Below are 22,912 nucleotides of genomic sequence, written 5' to 3'. Positions count from 1 at the left end.
CAACTGGAGTATTGTGGCCGGTTCTGCATGCCACATTTCAGGAAAGATGGGACAAATTGGAGAAAATCCAGAGAAGAGCAACAAAAATGATTGAAGGTCTAGAAAACATGGCCTATGAGGGAAGATTGAAAAAATTGGGTTTGTTTAGTCTGACAAAGAGAAGACTGAGAGGGGACATAAGTTTTCAACTACATAAAAGGCTGTTACAAGGAGGAGGGAGAAAAATTGTTCTATTTAACCTCTGAGGATAGAACAAGGAACAATGAGCTTAAATTGCAACCGTGGCTGTTTAGGTTGGACATTAGGAAAAACTTCTTAACTGTTAGTGTGGTTAAGCACTGGAACAATTTGCTTAGGGAGGTTGTGGAATTTCCATCATTGGAGATTTTTAAGAGGAGGTTAGACAATACATATCAGGGATGGTCTAGATAATACTTAGTCCTGCCTTGAGTGCAGGAGACTGGATTAGAAGACTTCTTGAGGTCCCTTCTAATTCTCTGATTTTTCCTCGGGAAGTTCCTTCAGAGGAGCAGAACCTAGGTATAGAGGAGGAGACATCACCTTCTTACAAATCCTCCTCAAGAGATGAAGCTGTTATGCTCTTCCCCCAGCCCTCCTACTCTGATGACTTCAAGGCCTTTCAGGACTTTCTGAAAAGGATTTCAGAGGCCTTACAAATTCTGCTGGAGGAGATAAAAGAACCTCAGCATTCCCTGCTGGACATCCAACACACTTCTCCCCAGGGCAAGATTGCCTTACTAAGGAACAATGCTTTCTTGTCACTAACCTGCATGGTGTGGCTAACACCAGCAACCATACCACCCACTTTTAAGTGGGCTGATTAAAAAGTTCTATATTCCTGCCAAGAGTTTGGAGTTCTCCCATCCTGTCCCTAATTGTGGTTGTAGTTGCTGTCAAGGAAAGAAACAGACTATATTGGTCTAGATCAGTTGCTTCTGACAAGAAGCTGAAGCACCCGGACCGTCTCAGCCACAAAAGCTTTTCCTCAGCTGCTCTACAATCAGAGTTGCCAACTATCATGCCTCAATGGCAAAATATGCCTTCGCTCCAGATTACTCCAAATGTTCTCATTTTATTGAGATCTGAGTGGCTCAGAAGCTTCTCTCTAACCAACAGAAGGTCCAATAAAAGATATTACCTCACTCATCTTGTCTTTCCAATATCCTGGGTCTGTCACAGCTACAGCTACACTGCATACTGTGGAACTCCTTGCCAGAGGATGTTCTGAAGGCCAAGACTATAAGGGTTCAAAAAGAACTAGATATGTTCATGGAGAATAGGTCCATCAATGGGTGTTAGCCAGGATGGGCAGAGGTGGTGTCCTTAGCCTCGATTTGCCAGAAGTTGGGAATAGGCAACAGGGGGTTGATCACTTGGTGATTATCTGTTCATTCCCTTTGGGGCACCTGGCATTAACCACTGTCAGAAGACAGGATACTGGGCTAGATGGACCTTTGGTCTGACCCAGTATGGCCGTTCTTATACAAGACCAGATGGAGCAGTTGCAAACTCTGATAACAGCCGGCTGGACGATTGCTAATGATTTCCTTTAGGTCTTACTCAATGCAGCTGACACAGCTTCACGCTCCATGATAACTGTCCAAAGTCATGCGTTGAGCCTCATGACTGCAATCCTCTGGCCTTTCCCAGAAAGTACAAAACACTGTGGAAGACATTTTCTTTGAAGGGACTAAGCTCTTCAGTGTTGCCGTGGATGGATCCCTCTACTCACTCGAAGATTCCAGGTGACCTTGTGATTTCTTGGTATTGACACACCTGTGACAAAAATTAAATACAGCAAGGTGCAGATAGCTCAGTGGTCTCACCTCGTTCTCTATCAAACCTCCGTGAAGCCAACCAAACCACCCAGAAAGAGGCCCAGATTTCCTAAGAAAGGACCAACCTCCAAGGTGATGTTGCACTCGGTAACTGCTTCTAAGGAGTTGTTTTGACTCACTGGTCAAGGGTCACAAATCCCCTTTCCAGATCATGTGCTGCATTAACTCCTCCTCCATTTTCCTAGGGGAATCTCTCTCCCATTTTCTACCTTCCTGGGAGTTCATTACCTTGGAGAGAAGGATCCTAGAGATGGTTTCGACAGGCTATTCTATGCCTCCCTCCTCATTCCTTTTCAAGGACCCTTCTCAAGAGGGCCTTTTAAGAGAGGAGGTACAATAACTCCTCTTCCTAGGGGTAATCAGATCTGTTCCACTGGACTTTGTGAGTAAAGGTTTTTATTTCAGGTATGTCTTGATTCCCAAGAAAAGAGAAGGGTGGAGACTGATTCTGCACCTCAGGACTTTGATCACCTTCGTCCTCTCATGGGAGCTGCTCTAAACTCCAAAAACTCCAGAGGGCACCAGTCCACATAAAAAAGAAAAGGAGTACTTGTGGCACCTTAGAGACTAACAAATTTATTTGAGCATAAGCTTTCGTGAGCTAAAGCTGTCTTAATCAGCTGCATGCAGTGGAAAATACAGTGGGGAGATTTTATATACACAGAGAACATGAAACAATGGGTGTTACCATACACACTGCTCTCGTTACAGTGTTTATGGTAATACCCATTGTTTCATATTCTCTGTGTATATAAAATCTCCCCACTGTATTTTCCACTGCATGCATCTGATGAAGTGAGCTGTAGCTCACGAAAGCTTATGCTCAGATAAATTTGTTAGTACTTGTGGCACCTTAGAGACTCCTTTTCTTTTTGCGGATACAAACTAACACAGATGCTACTCTGAAACCAGTCTACATACAGGTTATCTATGATTTCATTTCCACGGTACAGCAGAGCCCACAAACAACAGCAAGGGCTTGTTTTCAACTCCTAGGGCACATGGCAGCCTGTACATTCATAAGATTTCTGATGTCCTCAAGCCTGCCTCAGGGCTGTCTACACCCCTAATAAGCATAAACTGTCCAAGCAGGTGTCAGAGTGTCCTTGACTCCTTCAACTGCTGGAAGGATCATCAGAAGGTCTGTGTGGGAGTTGCATTCTCTTATCCTGCCTCCACAAAGATCACCACCACGGATGCTTCCCTGATCAGCTGGGGCATCCATTTCTGAGACTTCACACCCCAAGGCAAATGAACTCTCCAGCAGATGTCTCCCCATATCAACATTCTCCATCTCAGAGCAGTCCAGTATGCATGCCATCACTTCCTATCCAACATCAGAGGCCACTTGGTCAGAGTAATGCTGGACAATGGGTCTACAGTATAATGATTGTCAAGGAGAAGCAAGATCCCAGTCCTCATAGTTAGAATCCATAAAATTATGGAGTTGGTGCATATCCTGTCACATAGAGATCTCAGCAGTTTATCTGCCAGAGCCACAGAACACCACAGTGGACTCTATGAGTAGGCATTTCTGTCAAGACCTTGCATGGGAGTTGAGCAATGCAGTATTTCAGCATATTTGTCACACCTACGGCTTCCCAGAGATCGATCTCTTCACAACACCATTCAACACAAAATACCGGTGCTTCTGCTGGAGGGGAAGGCATGGTTGCAACTCACTGAGAGGCACCTTCCTTACCCCTTGGCCTTACATTCTGTTAAATGCTTAATCCCTCCTCCCATGCCATTGCTTCTCAAGCTCCTGAATAAATTGAAAAAAGAGAGATTGGGGACCATCCTTACAGCGCCATCATGGCCAAGACAGGTATGACTCCCAGATCTGGTGCACCTGTTACCTGCGACTGCCTCTTAGCCTTCCTCTGACCAGTGAATATTCTGACCCAGGAATCTGGCACCATGACCCACCCCAATCTCTCATCACTTATACTCAAGGACTGGCTCCTCAATGGCTATCTAGTATAGAACAGGATTGCCCCCCAGAAGTTCAAACAATATTGCTGAACAGTAGACAACCCACCACAAGGATAAGTTACCTGCAGAAGTGGAAACATTTCCAAGGGTGGTGTTCTCAACTGTCCATATCTTCTCTCAAGTTGCTCCTCATGCATGTTCTCTGTTACCTGCTAAATGTAAAATCATGGGTTTATCACTGAGCTCAATTAATATTCACCTGTAGAGCCTTTTACCCCCCCCCCATGAGGGTTTTCAGTGTTTGCTCACCCAATGACTGCATGATTAATTAAGGGTCTGTTTAACCTTTTTCCTCCTGTCTAAGAACCTACTCCTCCATGGGATTTCAACTTAGTCCTCAATGTCCTGAGAAAATCCCCATTTGAACCTATGGGGAGCTGTTTCCATTTCATATATACTTTAAGACCACATTCCTAATAGCCATTTTCCTGGCCAGAGGGGTAAGAGAACTAGGAGATCTTATGGCCGAGCCGTTGTGCAGTATTCTGTCACAGCAAAGTGACCTTGCATCCCCATCCTTGCTTCCTACCTAAAGTTTCATCAGAATTTCACATTAATCAGAATGTCTCCTGGTGTTTTCCTCAAGCCTCGCTTCTTGAGAGAGGAAGTTAGTCTCTGCACACTTGATGTAAGGAGAGCCCTTGCTTTTTACCTCAATAGGACTAAGCCCTTCAGGGCTTCCTTCAGACCCTTTATTTCCCATGGAGAAAGAATGAAAGAGTATCCAATTTCCACTCAGTCTGTTCAAATGGATTTTTGAGATATATTTTGACCTGTTACAAAGCCTTTGGGGTGCATCCTCCACCAAGGGTGATTACCCATTCCATCAGGGCTGAGTGCACCCCAGTGGCCTTACTGAAGAACATATCCATCTCACATATTTACAAGGCAGCCACCTGGTCTTCGGTGCACATGCTATATTGTAGCACTATGTTATTGCATGTGCTTCTAGAACTGATGAGGCCTTAGAACAAACTCATCAATGATCTGTAGTGAATTTGTCTCCTCAGCACCCTCCTCCTTAATTGGGGTACTGCTCTGGAATCTTCTGACATGGAACACCCATCGGGACAAAAATATGAAGAAGGGATTACTTATCTTGTACAGGTTTCAGAGTAGCAGCCGTGTTAGTCTGTATTCGCAAAAAGAAAAGGAGTACTTGTGGCACCTTAGAGACTAACAAATTTATTTGAGCATAAGCTTGTATGTATTATCTTGTACAGTAAGTGGAGTGCTTTGAGATGTTTTGTCCACATGGGTGCTCCACTACCCACTCTCCTTCCCCTCTGTTTTGGACTTTGTGGTTGAAAAGGAACTGGAGTGGTGTGGGTCCACCCCTCCTTGTACCCTTATATAAGAGCATGAGAATGTGTAGGGTGCAAGCGTGGACCCATGCACTGATGATAAAAATCTCTGATCAAGAGTGCATGGGGCACATGCAAATCCTCACATGGAGCACCCATAGGGATGAAACACCTTGAAGAACTCCAATTACTGTACAGGTAAGTAATCTTTCTGTCTCTTTTCTCCTTTCCAGACCTCCCTAACTGCTGTAAGAAGTGGAGGGGGTGTCCATTACTCTGCCTCTCCCACAGCCTCTTTACCATTCTTCCAGTTGTGTTCTCATTCCTTGTGAATAGCTGAGTGCCTGCCTCTTTGTCATGCATTGCTTTTTCAAGCAGCATGAAATTGATGTAATTTTGGCAATTTTACTGTTGCCCAAAGGGTTCTAAATAGACAGTGAATTTGGCCATTGCCTTGTTAATACCATTCTTCTGCTCCTTGGTGTGCAGGTATGCAGAGACAAAGCACTAAGCAATAGTGGCTGGGAGGCTCTTTGCCTGCCTAGGGAAGAAGAAGACATAATAGCTCCATGAGTGCTGGAAGCAGTTTGCTCACTAGCAGCAGTCATAATACCATACATTTTTCTTTAAAGGCTGCTGCACTCGCCTCCCTCAGCACTTGCCTCCGGGTACTAGCAACACTCCATGTCCCCAGTCCCCTTGGTCATGTGCATATGTTGAGGAGTGTAGAGCTGCTATCTTTACTAGTCAGCCCCGTTCTCAAAGAGAGCTGTCTGTAGCATTTTGGCTGCCTTTGGAATTGTACCAGGAGAGGGAAGGAGCTCGAGTTATTTGTGCTCTCTTTTCCCCCCCCCCTCCCCTGCACTCTTTTCACTAATCCAGAACTGTAGAAGTCTATTATCTGCAGATTGGGTCAGCAGTCTTCTCTGGAAGGGAGCTATTATACTCGTCTAATTTGCCTTGTTTTTCTTAATTCGAATCAAGTTCCATCACCATTTCATATTCATTTTTGAAAATCTTCATTTAACTCGGAAAGATGCTTGATAAATTATAGACTTATTTGGTTGAATTATAATTAAATTAACTGTTTTATTCCTTTTTCTAGGTATTGTTTGATGATCTTGGACCATCTTTAATCAGACTTTCTAGTCCAGATCTTCAGTTTCAGCTGCTGTACTCATTTCTGCAATTCTTGGGAATTCCATGTGGGTGTAGTCTCTTTCCTTCAAATCTCTATATCGCGATGGATGAGAACAACATCTTTGACACTGGGCAGTCTGAAAGGCCACTGACTTCTTTTGACTTGCTGCTTTCTGGAGTCAATAGTATTGGCCATATGGACACAATGACCAGAGGGAGACAGCACATAGGACACAGTAAGGAAGGAGAGGAGTTCATACAGAATGTCTTTCATTTAATATTGCCGTTATTTTCAGGAAAGGAAAAGTCAAACCTTTCAGTCTGTTGGCTACAATATGAAATCTCAAAGGTAATTAAGTATTTGTGCACTGTCTCTCAGTGTGGCTTATAGTTTTATTGTGTATATTTTTATACCATTAAAATAAGCAACATTAAGATAAAGTGAAGGTTGAGCACTCAAATGTCAGGAAAAGCTATAGTTAAGGTGGTGTACTCAGCTTTAACTCCATTCACTTATGCATATGTATCACAGTTGTCTATAATAATTACACAATAACATATTATTCTTTGAAAAATAGTATAATTTTTCTATATTCTTAGCTACATGTTACATTGTCTATTATTGTGTAATACTTCGTGTATGCTAGAGATAGTCCATAAGTGGTGGTTATACAAGATGCACAATTAGAGAGGCAAGAGCTCCTATGAAGTCTAATCTACCAAGGCATTTTGTATAATACTTAGCTGAGTGCCTGAGTGATGTGGTACCTGAGTACTTTACAAGGAAACTCGCTACTCACTTTACGTTGTTGAAAAAATAGTAGAAAAGTAGAATGTGATCATGTAATTCAGTTTTAATTCTACTAGTTTATTCAAAGTAAAAAATAATAATTTTACAACCCCCTTTAAACTTATAATAAGAGTAAAAAATGTGTCAATAAGAATGATGAACCTATATAAATTGAGTATATTTTTGAGAGGTTGACAAAGAATACTGGGGCAGAGGAAAGTGAGAGTTTCTTTGCATTAAATTGTAATAAGATTTTCAGCACTTTGCAAAGTCTCCCCAAATTGCCTGTCATGAAACACTAATATGTGTGGAATGCATGTGAAGGCAGCTTGATAGGGAGTGGTATTCACCTGCAGCAAACAGATCTGACACTTGGCAAAGGATTCAGTCTTTTTTAGGCCTACAAAGGGGTTTTTAGCCTTTGGTGTAGCTTCACCAGTGAAGATCCCTAGCTGTAGGTATGATGCATTGGTACATCTTATCACAGTTTTGAACCATAGTAAAGCACATTGGTAAGTAATGGGTTTACACTCACACACTGAGTCTACAGTAGAGGCTTGCAGCAGTGTACTGGTGGCTAAAAATCCTGGTGTGGAGAAGGCCTCAGTTTCTCTTTGCTGATTCTCTGTTCCTTACAACCACTCCCTGCAGTATAAGTGACATATGACATGAGCTGGCTGGTGGCCCAGGATGGGGAGGGAAACAGATTAATTTTTTTTGCATAAGAGCAAAGCTAAGGTGGTAAGGGCATTTTTCTCCCTCATCCTCCCAGGTTGTGCCTGTGGGAAATGCTGTTGACTCAGTAATCTTTAATGGGCTAGTGATGCTAAAGAATACAGAAATAGAATAATGAACCCAAATACAACTATGGGTTGTTTTTTGTTGTTGTTGTTTTTTCCTCCAAATTTTGTTCTGTCAATTTTCCATGCAGGTTGGTCAGTGTCTCCAAGCAAAAAACAAGAAGAAACTGAAGTCACAGGGAAAGAAAAGCAAAAAACTAGCCAAGAATCTCCTTAAGGCATCTGAAAACCGAAACAACCTTTCCCTCTGGAAACTGTATGCCTACTTGGAATGGTTACTTGGCAACACAGAAGATGCTAGAAAAGTGTTTGATACAGCTCTTTGCTTGGCAGGAACTGAAGGAATGAGAAATACCCAACTCTGTAATCTGAGCCTGCTTTATGCTTCACTGGAAGTGGAGCTACTAGAGAGTCTGGAGGAAACTGTTATGTCACGTGCTGTACATATATTGACCAAACTGGCTGAAAGTGGGCCATATGTACCTTATCCTGGGCAAGTGTTATCTGTGAATATCTTGAAAGCTCGGAAGGCATATGAGCATGCGTTGCAAGATTATTTAAATGAAAGTCCAGTCTTTAATTGGGATCAAGCCAGCAGTTCTAACCAACTGGTTAGTTTAGTTGGTTGTTATGCACTTTTCCAGTATTTGACTGTTGGGATTGATGCTGCTGTATTAGTATGTAGACATATTTCTGAAAAGCTTAAAGGTTCTGCTTCACGGAAGTTTGAAAGTATTGGAGAAAATCTTGGCATTCATAATTTCCCAACTGCTCTTGAAGCAGTCACACTCATGCACACAAATTTACTCAGGTACCATATGAAAGTTAGCATTTACCCTTTAAATCCACTGCGAGAGGCACTAACGGAAGCTTTGAAGCTGTATCCTAGCAACCAGTCTCTTTGGAGGTCATATATCCAGATCCAAAGCAAGTCTCACAATGCTAGCAAAGCACGAAGATTTTTTGATAGTGTCACAAGGTCTGCTAAGTCCCTAGAGCCGTGGCTGTTTGCAATCCAAGCAGAGGAGATGAGAAAGAAGCTTGTCGAGAATGTTCAGAGGTAATAGAACTTGAGACAATAATAATACTTTCCACTTCACTCTTCATCTGTAGCTATCAAATCACTTTACCAAGGAGGGTGGGTACTGTCATTATCTTTACTTTACAGATGAAGAAACTGAGGTTTGGAGAGGGTATTTGTTCAAGATCTCTCAGTGAATCAGTGGCAGAATCATGAATAGAATGTAAATCTCCTGACTCTTGTCCCATAGCTTTTCTGTTGAATCACATTGCCCTCAAACATTTCTCAAACCACACAAGTGACAGTCTTGTTCTTGAGCTGTCAGTATAATAAAGTCATAAATTGTAATACTTTGTGATAAAATGTAAAGGAAGACAGCATGTTGCAATTTAGAACTTCCTGTTGGTTGCAGTCTGGACACTGTATTTTGACTGTTGTAACAAGAAGTCTCTTTAAATCACCAGATGACTAATTATCATAAATATCAAATTAATCTTTGCTCATTGGTGGAAATTTGAGACTAGCCCATGCCTTCTTCCTTCAGACATTAAAAGAGGACAGGGGCAATTCTCAGGTCTTTGATAGTGAGCAAAGAGTTGCCTAGTGTGCTAGCTGGACTGTTTTAATAAATGAAAAGCCCACAATGCTCATTTTACATCATCTGAACGCATTAAGTGATTTAATCTGTATCTCTGCCATGCAGAGGGAGATCAAGGAGACCTGGTGCTGTAATGGAGAAGAGATCAGAATATTGCGAGCTTTTAAAAAATGGATGATTGCAGCTCTGTGCTGTCGGTGTTTGCCTTTTGCCTTCGGTCAGATTACTTTCCCTGCAGTATTTCATTCTTTCCTGAGTGAAGTCGTCTTTAACCCAGACACCTTTGTGCAGATTGTATTATCCATTTGTATAAATTCCAGTTGACTATTACAGGACAAAGATACAAATTATTAATTAATTATGCATAAAATATGTTGAATGCCCCCACTAATGAGGAATAAGAGGAATTCAGTAAATAAAATCTCTGGTCTTTTTAAAGATTCTTTTTAGCCTCTACAAACTCTACTTGCTCTTTCAGGTTTGCTAAAGAGGTATTTTGGGAAATTTCTAGAGAACGGAGAAGGAGCTAGCAAAATCGAAGGTCACTAACTTTTTTTTTTTTTTTTGTAGGCTAGTATAGTTTATGTGCTAAATGCACCCCCCAGCCTTGTTAGTTGAACACAAACCTATTCTTAATTAAGTTTTTGTTTTGGCCTTTTAATTCACCCCCCAGACTCCATTGTGATTCGTTATGGGAACTTGCACCTACAGGTGATTGAGGCTGACTACAGTGTTGCTTCTTAAATGGTGTCAAAAATATTTCATTTCCGATCACTGATGTTTTTGTGCTGTTTTCAGCATTCTGTGTTAATTACGCTATTTTTATTAGTTACTTAAATGATTGTTCATTCTTCAGTATGTTTCTGAATGCAGAACAGAATGTGCAGAACACATTAGACAATTTAAATAAGTTGCGTAATCTTGGGAGCATATGTTGATTTTTTTAAAAGTGTTACTATTGTTGATGTTGCTAAAAGCCTTGTTTTATTTACTTCTAACATATAGGCTAAAATGTCTGAAGAATAGTGATATGTCATGCTGGGTGAAGACTAGAATCCATAGGTGCCCTCAGGTTACACTGAATTAGGATATTATAACCTAGAAAAAATTATAATTTTTCTCAACTCTGAGTTTAGAGTAATAATTACTTTGATATGCCAGACGTCCTTTCCACAAAGAAAAATAAATACCTCATTGGGTTTTTTTATTGATTTATATACTAAAATGCCAGTTGGACCAGCATCTATTCCAAATCAGTTTATTCTGATAGCAGATAATGTTAACAGAGAAAGCAGCATGAAGTTCCTAATACATTTGTGCAATTTTCTGTGGAATGGAAGCAGTGAAATTACTCTTGCCTTCTTGTATAAGTACACAGTTGTTTACCTCGTATATATATTTTCTTTTCTGTTTCAGAGTAGATGTTGGAGAAATATATTCAACGATTCCTGAAACTGGGTTAACAAATCGGATCAAAGCTTTATTTGAACACGCAATTCAGAGTGAAAACGGTGCCCATTGTCCGTTGCTGTGGAGAATGTATTTGAATTTTCTGGTGAGATTAGAATAGCGTTTGGGCTCAGTTTTATTATATTTACCATATTTGGAATTTCTAATTAACAATGGGCACTATATGGTATGGGTGGGTTGAAAGATGCCTACATTTATCATCTTGAAGTTTGGTGCACATGTTAATCATATCAGTTCCTGCAGAAGGGAATATTTGAGGAAATGCAGTTCAGTCATTTAGTCCAGAGATTCTCAACCTTTTTCTTACTGAGGCTCCCCCCCAACATGCTATAAAAATTTCACTGCCCACCTGTGTCACAATTGTTTTTCTGCATATAAAAGCTGGGGCCTGTAGTAAGCATGGCAATTGCCTGGGGCCCTGCAAAGCTCAGTTGCTCAGGCTTTTATATGCAGAAAAACAGTTGTTTTCTGCAGCTTCAGTGTTCTTCAATTTCAGTCCCAGGCAGTGGGAAAGTGGGGATCCGGGCTTCAGCTCCAGGCAGCAGGGCTCGGGACTCCGGTCCCTGTGGGGCAGTGGGGCTCGGCAAACCCCCTGAAACCTGTTTGCAGCCCCCTAGTTTGAGAACTGCTGATATAAACCGTCTTGGTTTAGTGAAGAGTTGTAATGTCCTTGCAACATAGTTTTAGCAAGTAAGAGATACTAAGTATTATTACTGTTTGCTTATGACAGTGGCCACAATGTGGTAGGCATTTTTCAGACATTCAGGAATGGACTGTCCCTGTTATGGGGAGCTTGCAGTTTAAAGATAGGTGGACAGAAGTTAAGGAAAGGGGAAGAACAAACAGGAAAATTATAGAAGTCAACTCAGTTTATTTTAGATAGCACAGCAGATAAGGATCTTTAAGGTCTTGAAGATTAAGCTGTAGCTGCTTTACTAGCTATATGCGATAATTATGGTTATGTCTCCAGTAGAGTTTGTTTTTGTTGGTAAAGTCAAAATGGAAATGTCTGCTGAGATGGCCATAGTGGGCTGGGCACTTCTTTATAAGAAGTTGATTTCCATTTTTTATTTTGAAAGTGATCTGATCTCTGAGCCCCTCTTGTATCACTTCTATAAACCAGGGTTTCTCACACTGGGGTCCGCGGACCCCTGCGGTCCACAAGGGCATTCCAGGGGGTCTACAAGTCATGTCTGGGGCTGCCGGCCACACTGATAAATTCCTCCCCATCCCTCCCAGTGCCTCCTGCATGCCGGAGAACAGCTGTTCAGCGGTGTGCAGGAGGCACTGGGAGGGAGGGGGAGGAGCGGGGCCAGGACACGCTCATGGGAGGGGCAGGAAGAGGATGGGCAGGGGTGGGGCCGTGGGGGGTCCGTGAAAAATTTAAAAGCAAAATGGGGGTCCTCAGGTTGCTAAAGTTTGAGAACCACTGCTCTAAATGTTCCATTCCCCAACTTTTTGGTTCAAGCTTTTCAGAAAAGGAAGATAAAAGGGGGCTTTTTTATTCTGAACTTAACCGATAGGTAAGCTGGATTGGTTTCCAGCTATGCATTTGTCAGTGTTCAGTGAGGCCCGGGGCCTTGGCATGAGCTGGCACCTGGTCTGCCAGTGTCACATCCCCAACTCTAAACAAAAATTGATTTGACATTTGGACCATGTGTGTCTGAATGATAAAAATGCTACCTATGATAAAATGTGATCCTTACATTTTCATTTGTGGAAGAGTTATTGGTGTCAGATGAGAATAAGATGCAATAATAATTCTTCACCTAACATCGATGGCACCAAAAAGCTTCTTGAGGCATAAAACCAATTTAGTAATGTTCAGCTCTGCAGATTTTACCACTTAAAAGTAAATGTTATGTCTGTCCATTGTCACCAGAAGGTCCTGTAGATGTTGTCAGATCTTGTGATGTGTTTAGTTCGTTCAGTCTTAAGTATTTTCGACAAGGTATTTCTCCATCTTTAACAGAATCAGTAATTCAGTTGGATTTTCAAAAAGAAAAGGAGTACCCGTGGCACCTTAGAGATGCATCCGATGAAGTGAGCTGTAGCTCACGAAAGCTTATGCTCTAATAAATTTGTTAGTCTCTAAGGTGCCACGGGTACTCCTTTTCTTTTTGCGAATACAGACTAACACGGCTGCTACTCTGAAATCAGTTGGATTTTGAATCAGTATTCCCCTTACCCTAAAATCCCATTTATTCTTTAAGAAAGAATTAGAGGCAGAATGATATTGAGAGTTGCTTGCTGAACAACAGGAGATGTAAATTTTAGTGCTCAGTTGTGACAAGTAAATGAAGTGTGTTGCTATCTAGCATTCATAAATCTCACCACGCAGTATAAAAGGTTTAGTGATCCAAAAGAACCCAATCAGTATCTACAAATAATATTTCGTCTATGTGAAATAGAAATCCTGTACTTCAGCACAAAACCTGTTGATCTTCATAGCATCGTTAGTGTAATGAGATCAAGTGAAAATGTTAAATCACTTACAGTTGAAGAATCTCCTGCTCCTTGAATACCCCAAGGAACTTTTGTAAATTGTTGGTGTAGGAAGGCATTGTTTAGATCTAGATTTGCCACAGACTTCCCTTTTATGTGAAGTTATTTTCAAACCTGGCCAATTCAAAATATTCCCTTCACGAGAAATTATTAAAATCTTTACATATACATGATGACCAAATAAGGAGACTAGCCAACTAATGCACTCAAAGCTGTAGCCTTTTCTTCTTCTTTTTTAAAGCTCTATGCTGCTGTTGTGTTCTGTACTTGCCCCATCAGATATCCAAGCTGGCATTTCTAGGAAGAGGATTTACCTTCCTTTAGCTAGATGCCATCACAGGTTCTGATGAGCAGCACCATCTTGGCCACTCATCTGACTGCTGTGAGGGGATTCAGCTGCTAGATCCTGTTTGTTTTAAGTCTGAACAGAGCCCAGGCATAGTGAACAGGGACAGTCTTACAGCTTCTGAGCATGCTCTCAGGGTGCAGATTTTCTGTCATCCCCACTGAGATCACACAGCCCATTGCCCCATCATTGGAACCGGTGCTTAGCTCTCTATCTCCCCTTGTAGTTTGAACCTACCCTCCGATGAAGTGAGTTGTAGCTCACGAAAGCTTATGCTCAAATAAATTTGTTAGTCTCTAAGGTGCCACAAGTACTCCTTTTCTTTTTGCGAATACAGACTAACACGGCTGCTACTCTGAAACCACACAGAAGTGTGAGCCTTCTGGTTTACTTCTTCAAGGGGCCCTGTGGTAGGTGTAACTGTTAAATGCACAGACGCTACATGGAATTCTAAACAACTCTTTACTAAAGCACAAGAAATACACAGAGAACAGATCATATAGAAAACAACAAACAACCTGAACGTAATGCTCACTTTAATTCATCCTTCCTTTGGGAGTTCTTGGGGACCCATCTGTGTTCAGATAGGCAGGGCTTGCCCTACCTCATCAGGTTCCTGCAGCAGCTTCTCATATCTATTGCTGGTTACCGATTGCATTTACATAGACGTTCCAGTCTAAGTGTCTTAACCATTTAATAACTAAGGGAAAGGCATTGTGCAAGTCCATGAGGAAACCAGGCAACTCTTGCTGACAGATGCAGCCTGCAAGTATATGATCTATATCTTCTTGGCCACAGCGCCAATGCGGGGAGTCATGAAAGCCCTACTTATGGTCACTAGAAGTATATCTTATCACTCTACATCTGAAGCAATTGAGCTTTGCCAACAGATGGTGTGGAAAGTCAAAACCAGGGGACTGGACTGTTGGATCTGTCATGAGATAGGCTATGTTGGAAGCTTGTTCTTGACTCCTGTATGCTGCCTGCAGGTGACATCGAGGTTCCTTAAAAGGAATCATCCAAATTGGGTGCCTTGAGCTAAAATGGTAGATTCGTGGATTAGAGACCTCTGTAAATAGTGATAGAACCAGATTCTGTAAAGTGACTTGTCAACTAATGTCAGAAGTAGCAATATAGGACAGGACCAGCAACCAGGCCAGGTTGGTTGGTCTCATGGTACCAGTTATTATATACATAGTTTCATTCAGGTGCATGTCCACTAGTCCTATGTGAGAGGGAGCAATATTCTGCTACAGAATAGCACAAGGAAAGCCTGGAACTTTTTAGTGACCTCGCATTGGCTCCCTAGTTTGAACCGGATAGCTGCCTGATCAGGACGTTTCTTGTCTTTATTTGCAGAGGGGTCTTGGTAAAGTGTTCCTTGCATAGAATAGAATCATAGAATATCAGGGTTGGAAGGGACCTCAGAAGGTCATCTAGTCCAGCCCCTGCTCAAAGCAGGACCAATCCCCAACTAAATCATCCCAGCCCAGGGCTTTGTCAAGCCTGACCTTAAAAACTTCTAAGGAAGGAGATTCCACCACCTCCCTGGGTAACGCATTCCAGTGTTTCACCACCCTCCTAGTGAAAAAGTTTTTCCTAATATCCAACCTAAACCTCCCCCGCTGCAACTTGAGACCATTACTCCTTGTTCTGTCATCTGCTACCATTGAGAACAGTCTAGATCCATCCTCTTTGGAACCCCCTTTCAGGTAGTTAAAAGCAGCTATCAAATCCCCCCTCATTCTTCTCTTCCGCAGACAAAACAATCCCAGTTCCCTCAGCGTCTCCTCATAAGTCATGTGTTCCAGTCCCCTAATCATTTTTGTTGCCCTCCGCTGGACGTTTTCCAATTTTTCCACATCCTTCTTGTAGTGTGGGGCCCAAAATTGGACACAGTACTCCAGATGAGGCCTCACCAATGTTGAATAGAGGGGAACAATCACGTCCCTCGATCGGCTGGCAATGCCCCTACTTATACATCCCAAAATGCCATTGGCCTTCTTGGCAACAAGGGCATGCTGTTGACTCATATCCAGCTTCTCATCCACTGTAACCCCTAGGTCCTTTTCTGCAGAACTGCTGCCTAACCATTCGGTCCCTAGTCTATAGCTATGCATGGGATTCTTCCGTCCTAAGTGCAGGACTCTGCACTTGTCCTTGTTGATCCTCATCAGATTTCTTTTGGCCCAATCCTCTAATTTGTGTAGGGCCCTCTGTATCCTATCCCTACCCTCCAGCGTATCTACCTCTCCTCCCAGCTTAGTGTCATCTGCAAACTTGCTGAGGATGCAATTCACACCATCCTCCAAATAATTTATGAAGATACTGAACAAAACCGGCTCGAGGACTGACCCTTGGGGCACTCCACTTGATACGGGCTGCCAACTAGACATGGAGCCATTGATCACTACCCGTTGAGCCCAACAATCTAGTCAACTTTCTATCCACCTTATAGTCCATTCATCCAGCCCATACTTCTTTAACTTACTGGCAAGAATACTGTGGGACACCGTGTCAAAAGCTTTGCTAACGTCAAGGAACAACACGTCCACTGCTTTCCCCTCATCCACAGAGCCTGTTATCTCGTCATAGAAGGCAATTAGATTAGTCAGGCATGACTTTCCCTTGGTGAATCCATGCTGACTGTTCCTGATCGCTTTCCTCTCCTCTAAGTGCTTCAGAATTGATTCCTTGAAGACCTGCTCCATGATTTTTCCAGGGACTGAGGTGAGGCTGACTGGCCTGTAGTTCCCAGGATCCTCCTCCTTCCCTTTTTTAAAGATGGGCACTACATTAGCCTTTTTCCAGTCATCCAGGTGTGGCCCAGTGTAACACCTACATACTACACAGGCATTATGTTGTTGTTCAGTCTGAGTCCATTCAGGAAGATGTTGAGCTGTTTGTTGGCCTTATGTGTGGTTTAGATGCAAACAGCCGGAAACGGTCTTTGACACTTAGTTTGAGTCTCCATTTTTACAGTAGTTTTACAGTTTTTTCTCATATCTACATTGAAGACTTTGTCTAGGTGACTGAAATCCTGGTCCTGCACTGCCAGACAGATGATGTCTGCATAGATAAAAGGCCTGGCTGTGGTGTAGGGAAGATCATTTGTGAAGAGGATGAAAAGTATCAGTGCTAGAACTGATTCCTGAGGTATACCATTGTTTTGGGACCTCCAGGAGCTGGTTTTTTGTCCATGTGAAACTTGGAACTGGTGGCCTCTCAGCAGCAGTTCCACACCTCTGACAGCCCATCACGGTATGACCAATGACACTTTGCACCTTAAGCCTGTATGCCAGATCGTGTTATATACAACAGCAAAGTCTAGGAATACTGCACCTGTCCTCTGCCTGGTCTGGAAGCCATTCGTGATGTAGGCAGTGAGTGCCAGCACTTGACCACAGATACTGTGGTTTGGTCTGAAACCTCTTTCATCTACGCTCAGGACAAGGGGTGGGAGCAATTCTCTGAAGGATAAGCCTTTCAAGTAATTTGTACACACGTCATAACAAAGAGATGGGATTGTGGTAATATGCTGCAACTCGATTGTCTTTCTCATGTTTTGGCAAGACTATTTATTACCTTTTGTCCTGTGCCAGATCTTAGGCTTTTTATTCTTCTAGATGACTCTTGCATCGAATTCTAGATGACTCTGGATAGCAAAATGGCTATTCAGCGTTTGCTAGTTTTTCCCAGGCTCTTCAGGAATTCAGTTGAGCTATTACCAAGCCCTTAGCATCATCTGTTTTCAGTGTTTTGATCGCAGTTTCTGTTTCATCTGTGGCAAAAGGCTGAAGTCTTCACTTTTAGGTATGCACTGTTTCTAGTGCCGTCATTATTTCTTCATCTCTCCTTCAAACTTTTTGTCCTTATCTGCCTTTGCAACATTTATCAGGTGGGTAGCAATGCTGTTTGGAGAGACTGGGTGTTGGCACTATGCTGGAGGCTGCTGAGCAGCACCAAGTTTTCTGATCAATTCCCTGACTTTGTGGCTGGATCTTGAGGTGTTTAGTTCCATATTAACCTGCTCTCATCTTGCTCTTCTAGAAATATTCAAGCTGTCTCAAGCTGTGTGGTGATGTCTGGATCACAACTTTCTTCTTACTGATTGAGTTCTGCATGCTCTTTATCTAGATAGAGAATGTAGACATTAAAACAACCTCTTGGAATTGATGTGGTGAAAGCTTTATACATGGCTCTTGTAAATACTACGTAAGATTCTTCAGTAAAGATGTGCGATAAAACTGGGCCAATTTGCTCTCCATAGTTCCAGCACTTGGCACTTTCACCAAGTACCCATACCTATTGTAAGTGGCTAAAGATCTCAAATCACTCAACTCCTGCCCTTTAATCACTGTCTAGTCTCTGTCAGGTGACCTCAAACCCTTATTAGGTGACTTTGTTGCCAGGTGCCCTCCTCTGACAAACCACTTCTGGGTGGGAGCCTATCTGTTTTCAATGATACTTATATTTGAATAGAGGACCATCCCGAGTTAATGAACCTTTATTGTTAACCCTGTATCATTCCCCTGTGGGATTTTTGTCCATTATGGAGGAAAAAGTACAGCAGAGGAGACAGCTACCCCCAGATATTCAAAATGGAGTTTGCAGTCTGCTAAAGATAGAGAGTTCATAATCTCACACAGAATTTATAAATTGTATAGCTAGACCTGCCAAATTTATCACAGATGCAAAGTTAATTTTTGCAAACAAAAGGGTCTACATTTTCAAGAAGACCGCAACCCTTTCTCCTGCTGTGTGTATGAAACTATGTGCACTATCATTCCCACACACAATTTTTTTTGTGGACTATCGCTTTTGTAGGCAGGTGATAGAATTTGCCCATGTAACCCCTTTATAAAATGCAAATATTGTTGTGCATGTAAATATTATTACTTGCGTACAAATAGCAATATACTAACATTGTATGGACAAATGGAGGGCACTTCTTAGCAAATTTGGAATTGAGGGAAATCTGGAAATGGAACAATTAGATATTCTAGTTTTTTAAGGAGAGAGAAAAGTTAAGATGACACAGTATTTAGAGATTAGCAGGAAAAGATAGTATAGCTCTGTTGCTAATGTACATGCCTTGGAGCCCCATGCTTCCATGCCATGAGTTGTGTTCTTGCTTAATGCTAACCTTTGAGTGCAGTATTAGAGAAGTGCTGTCTTGCAAGTGAAAACAGGTTCTTAGTCATTCTTTGATGTGTTTCTGTTTCACTCCGCCACTTGTGAGTTATGAAGGGCCAACTCCTAACTCATAAAGGCATTGCTCATATCATAGTCCATTAATATAATATACCATATTACATATATGCCTATTATACAATCTGTTCATAAAGGATTCCTCACCAGGGAAACTCTGTCTGAACTTTTGCATGGTTGTTTCTCTGCTTCTAAGAAGATATAAAATATCACTTCAGCAGCCCCATTTTATTTGAAATATGGATTTTTTCCCCTCACAGTTTTCTCTAGAAGATAAAGAAAGGAGCAAAGGATTGTTTTATAAAGCCCTTCAGAACTGTCCCTGGGCAAAGGTAAGTGTTTTGTTTTGTTTTTAAATTTAAATTGGTCATCAAGAAATTAAGATTTTTATAGAAATAAATTTGAAAAGTTTAGGATGTAATTAGCCATGATACATATGTGGAAAAAGAATGAAAACTGAAGGAACTCTTGTTGTCAAAAGATACCAAAGATTGACTACAAATGAGAGGTAAATTTGCAGGGTAAACAATAAATAAATAAAGTGGCCAGTGCAGTTTTCAGTTTCATAAGTTGAGGAATCGTATTGTATAAAGCATGGAGACGATCCCCCTCCCTGTGACTCCGGAGAGATGGTGTTCTGAGTATGTCAGCAGAAATATGTAGAAAACAAATCAGAAGGAATTCAGAGAATTGCAGAAAATAAATAAATAAATTGGCGAGCACCTATGACTCCCATTGAAATTAAAAGGATCTTCAAGAGATTCAGCACATTTCAGACCTACATTGGGATGCTGAATAAGAGACCTAGTCATTTATAGTCCATACCCCTATCTTGATTCTTTCTTATATGTATGCTGAAATGCTGGTTGCATCTACTAGTTGTATATACTCCTTTCTGTCTAGTCCCTCTTTCTTGAACAGAAAGATGTCTGAGTAAATGTTTTTTGTTTTTTTTTAAATTGTATTCATAGGTACTGTATATGGATGCAATTGAGTATTTTCCAGATCAACTGCAGGAGACCCTAGATCTAATGACTGAAAAAGAATTGAGAGTAAGGGTACCTATAGAAGAACTGGAATTACTACTGGAAGATTAAAAGAAGATGGTGCAAGAACAAACAAAAAAAAGAAAAAGAAAAAAACAAAAAAGGGAATGTTGATGTCCAAAAGGCCAACTATAATCTTTGACTGGGACTTCAATGGACTATGCACATATTTTTCTTACTAAGAATAATTTGTTAAAAACTTTGCTATTAACTATGCCACACCACTAGCTGTAAATATGCTAGAATTTGTTCCACATCTTGTAGTGGGCTGCTTTACACATGTAAATACATCTGTTTTTCTGGAAAGTACAGCAAAATCCACAAAATGATACTTACTGGTAATTAATTTGCTGTTGGACCCCACTTACAACTCGTATGCTACAGTTTAATACAGCCATTCCCTTGAATTCAGTGGAATGTCAAGACATGCCTACTACAGTTTGCTAGGCAGCACAGGAAGTAAACATCTGCCAAATGTACCCTTTACAATCTGCTGCTGTCAACAGGCTAAATATGTCCTGCTTGGTGTGGATGTATATATAAATATCCACGTATGTTCCAGTATCTTGCTCTCTGTACAAAACAAGAAGATAAGTAAAACTCTTGAAAAAATATCCAAGCAACAATTAGCTAATTGATAAGCTGTTACCTTGTCAAACAAGTTTTGGCTTTTATCAGCTTTGTCTTTGCATGTTTACATGATATGACAATTCTAATGTAAATATTTATGAAAAACATACTTAAATATTTTAATTTCATTGGAACTTGGATTTTTTATTTTTTAAATGTTATTTTTGGTGAGGAAAATGTATACATCTTTATTTTTAATACCTAGATTTTTTTCTAGCAGCAAGTTTTTGTTTTGTTTCCAATACGCAAGCTATTATAATTAACTTCCCTGTACTCCCAACATACAGTGGGTAATTGTCATGAGAGAAAGAAATGGTAATTCTATTTTGAGGTGCCACTTCTTAAGCTGACTGCTCAGGATATTAGACTGTTTATAGCAACTCTGTACTTTACAGGCTAGTCGACACTGATATAGGATGGAATATGGCAACTGTTTAACAGTGTATAGCATATTTTTTCCACTTCCCATCATAAACAAATGTGTAATGTTACTATGTTCAGACGAAAATAAATAGGGAATTTAGTTATATAGAAAGTGCTAAAATATGAACAAGACACTGGATTTCTCACCCTTGTTGTTAAGACTGTAAATGATGAGGATCTGAGTTTTCATCTGTGAAAGAAACTGCCTCCAACAGCAGAGCCCTTTAAAATCTTATGGGGTATTGGTTTTGTATCGACTCTGAAGGAAGAGTGCGAGCTACTCAATCACTTATACTTATCTCTGCAGCAATGAGATATACCATGGAGGGCTCCTGTCCAGCCCAACCCTGGTCAGCTGATGAGATCTGTTAGCATTGCAGCACAGGCTGTTAAGTCCATTTTAGTTTGCATTGTAATTCATTTATCCATCTTGTGAACGTATTTTGAATAGAGATGGAGATGTGCAAATGTTTGACCATGTTCTTAAATTTTATAATACTCTGTAGCAACTTTTACTGAAGATCTTAAATTGCTTTACTTAGTTAATTTAGCCTCATATTATCTCTCTGATTAAGTGCAAGTATGGCCACGTTTTTGTTTCAAAATGAATGGATTCGATGATATTTTTCTTTTTAAAAAATCGATTACTTCTAAAACCCCAGTTTCATGCGAGTCTGAGAGATGGCAGGAACACTCAAATTAGAGCTAGCAGCTTGTTACTGGGTGGTGGGTGAAGAAAGAGAGGTCAGACTCTAACTTTTCTGTTTCTTTGGTGGATCAAAAATTGAGTCACTCATTCTCTGTTCCCCTTTGAGATGTGGCCAATGGTAGGGGTGTGGTAGAGGATCTGGCATGCCTAGACTCTGCCCACCCTTGGAGGTCTGTTTCTGCTTTGCTACATTGCTTTGCTTTTTCTCCCATGGGATGGGGAAGTTCCTGGAGCTCTTGCTCTATATTATTCTCCACACCTCGCCCTACATTCATCCTCTTGCTCACACTTGTCTATTTTCTCTCCTTCTAGCTCACTTTACTCTGCTCCTCCTCTCCCAGCACCAGCGCTAGAAAGTTTGTGATTACATGGGTCTCATTTCTCATGCATAAGAGCAAGTCATTGACTCCACTCCACCCTCTGAGAAGTGTAAGTGTAAGCAGGTTGGGGGTGGTGAGTGCAGGCCCATTTCCCCAGACCCTTTTCTCCGCACCTGAAGACTAAGAGCAGCAACAATGGCTAGCTGGCCTCCAGCTCCATGAACTTACTGTACAGTGCTGTATGCAGATGTAATGCCATTTCTTATTCTTACATGATATTTCTTCTGCTTATATATCTGAGTTAGCCCTCTTAACCACAGCTTTAACCTGGTAGCTTATGGTAGTTGGTTGTGCACCATGACCCTAAATCTATTTGAGTCACTGCTTTCCAAGATACAGTTCCCCATTCTGTAAGTGTGATCTACATTCTGTGTTCCTTGCAGTTTGGCTGTATTAAAACACATGTTCAAGTGAACCCAGCTTATTAATGATCCAGATTGCTTTGTAAAACTCACCTGTCCTTCATTACCATTTCACCAATTTTAGTGTCTTCTTTAACAGCAATGGTTTTATATTTTCTTCTTGATTACTGATAAAGATATTGGATGGCATTGGGCCAACAACAGATTCCTGCAGGATCCCATTTGAAATAGTCTCTTGGATGATGGTTTTCCATTTACAATTTACTTTTTGAGATTTGTCAGTTTGTAATCCATTTCATGGATTACGTTCCATTGGTATTCTT

General features: G+C 41.2%; 1 protein-coding gene across 3 annotated transcripts in view; it reads left to right on the top strand.

Moving 5' to 3' along the window:
* The window catches only part of NRDE2 (NRDE-2, necessary for RNA interference, domain containing), a 79,466-nt gene extending 57,782 nt beyond the window's left edge, over nucleotides 1-21,684 (top strand). For 2 of the 3 annotated variants that reach the window (XM_038405590.2, XM_038405589.2), the window contains exons 10-14: nucleotides 6,264-6,647; nucleotides 8,020-8,948; nucleotides 10,924-11,062; nucleotides 19,300-19,371; nucleotides 20,011-21,684. In XM_038405590.2, coding sequence (XP_038261518.1) covers nucleotides 6,264-6,647; nucleotides 8,020-8,948; nucleotides 10,924-11,062; nucleotides 19,300-19,371; nucleotides 20,011-20,136 — 1,650 coding nt within the window. In that variant the 3' untranslated portion in view covers nucleotides 20,137-21,684. Of the gene's footprint in view, nucleotides 1-6,263; nucleotides 6,648-8,019; nucleotides 8,949-10,923; nucleotides 11,063-19,299; nucleotides 19,372-20,010 lie in introns of those variants that run through there. The other variant, XR_005293530.1, reaches the window with a different exon arrangement.
* Nucleotides 21,685-22,912: the final 1,228 nt, after the last annotated feature.

The sequence above is a fragment of the Dermochelys coriacea genome, chromosome 6 (assembly GCF_009764565.3).
Source record: "Dermochelys coriacea isolate rDerCor1 chromosome 6, rDerCor1.pri.v4, whole genome shotgun sequence".
Lineage (NCBI taxonomy): Eukaryota > Metazoa > Chordata > Testudines > Dermochelyidae > Dermochelys > Dermochelys coriacea.
Note: the sequence above shows the minus strand (reverse complement) of the source record. Positions and strands in the feature narration are given on the sequence as shown.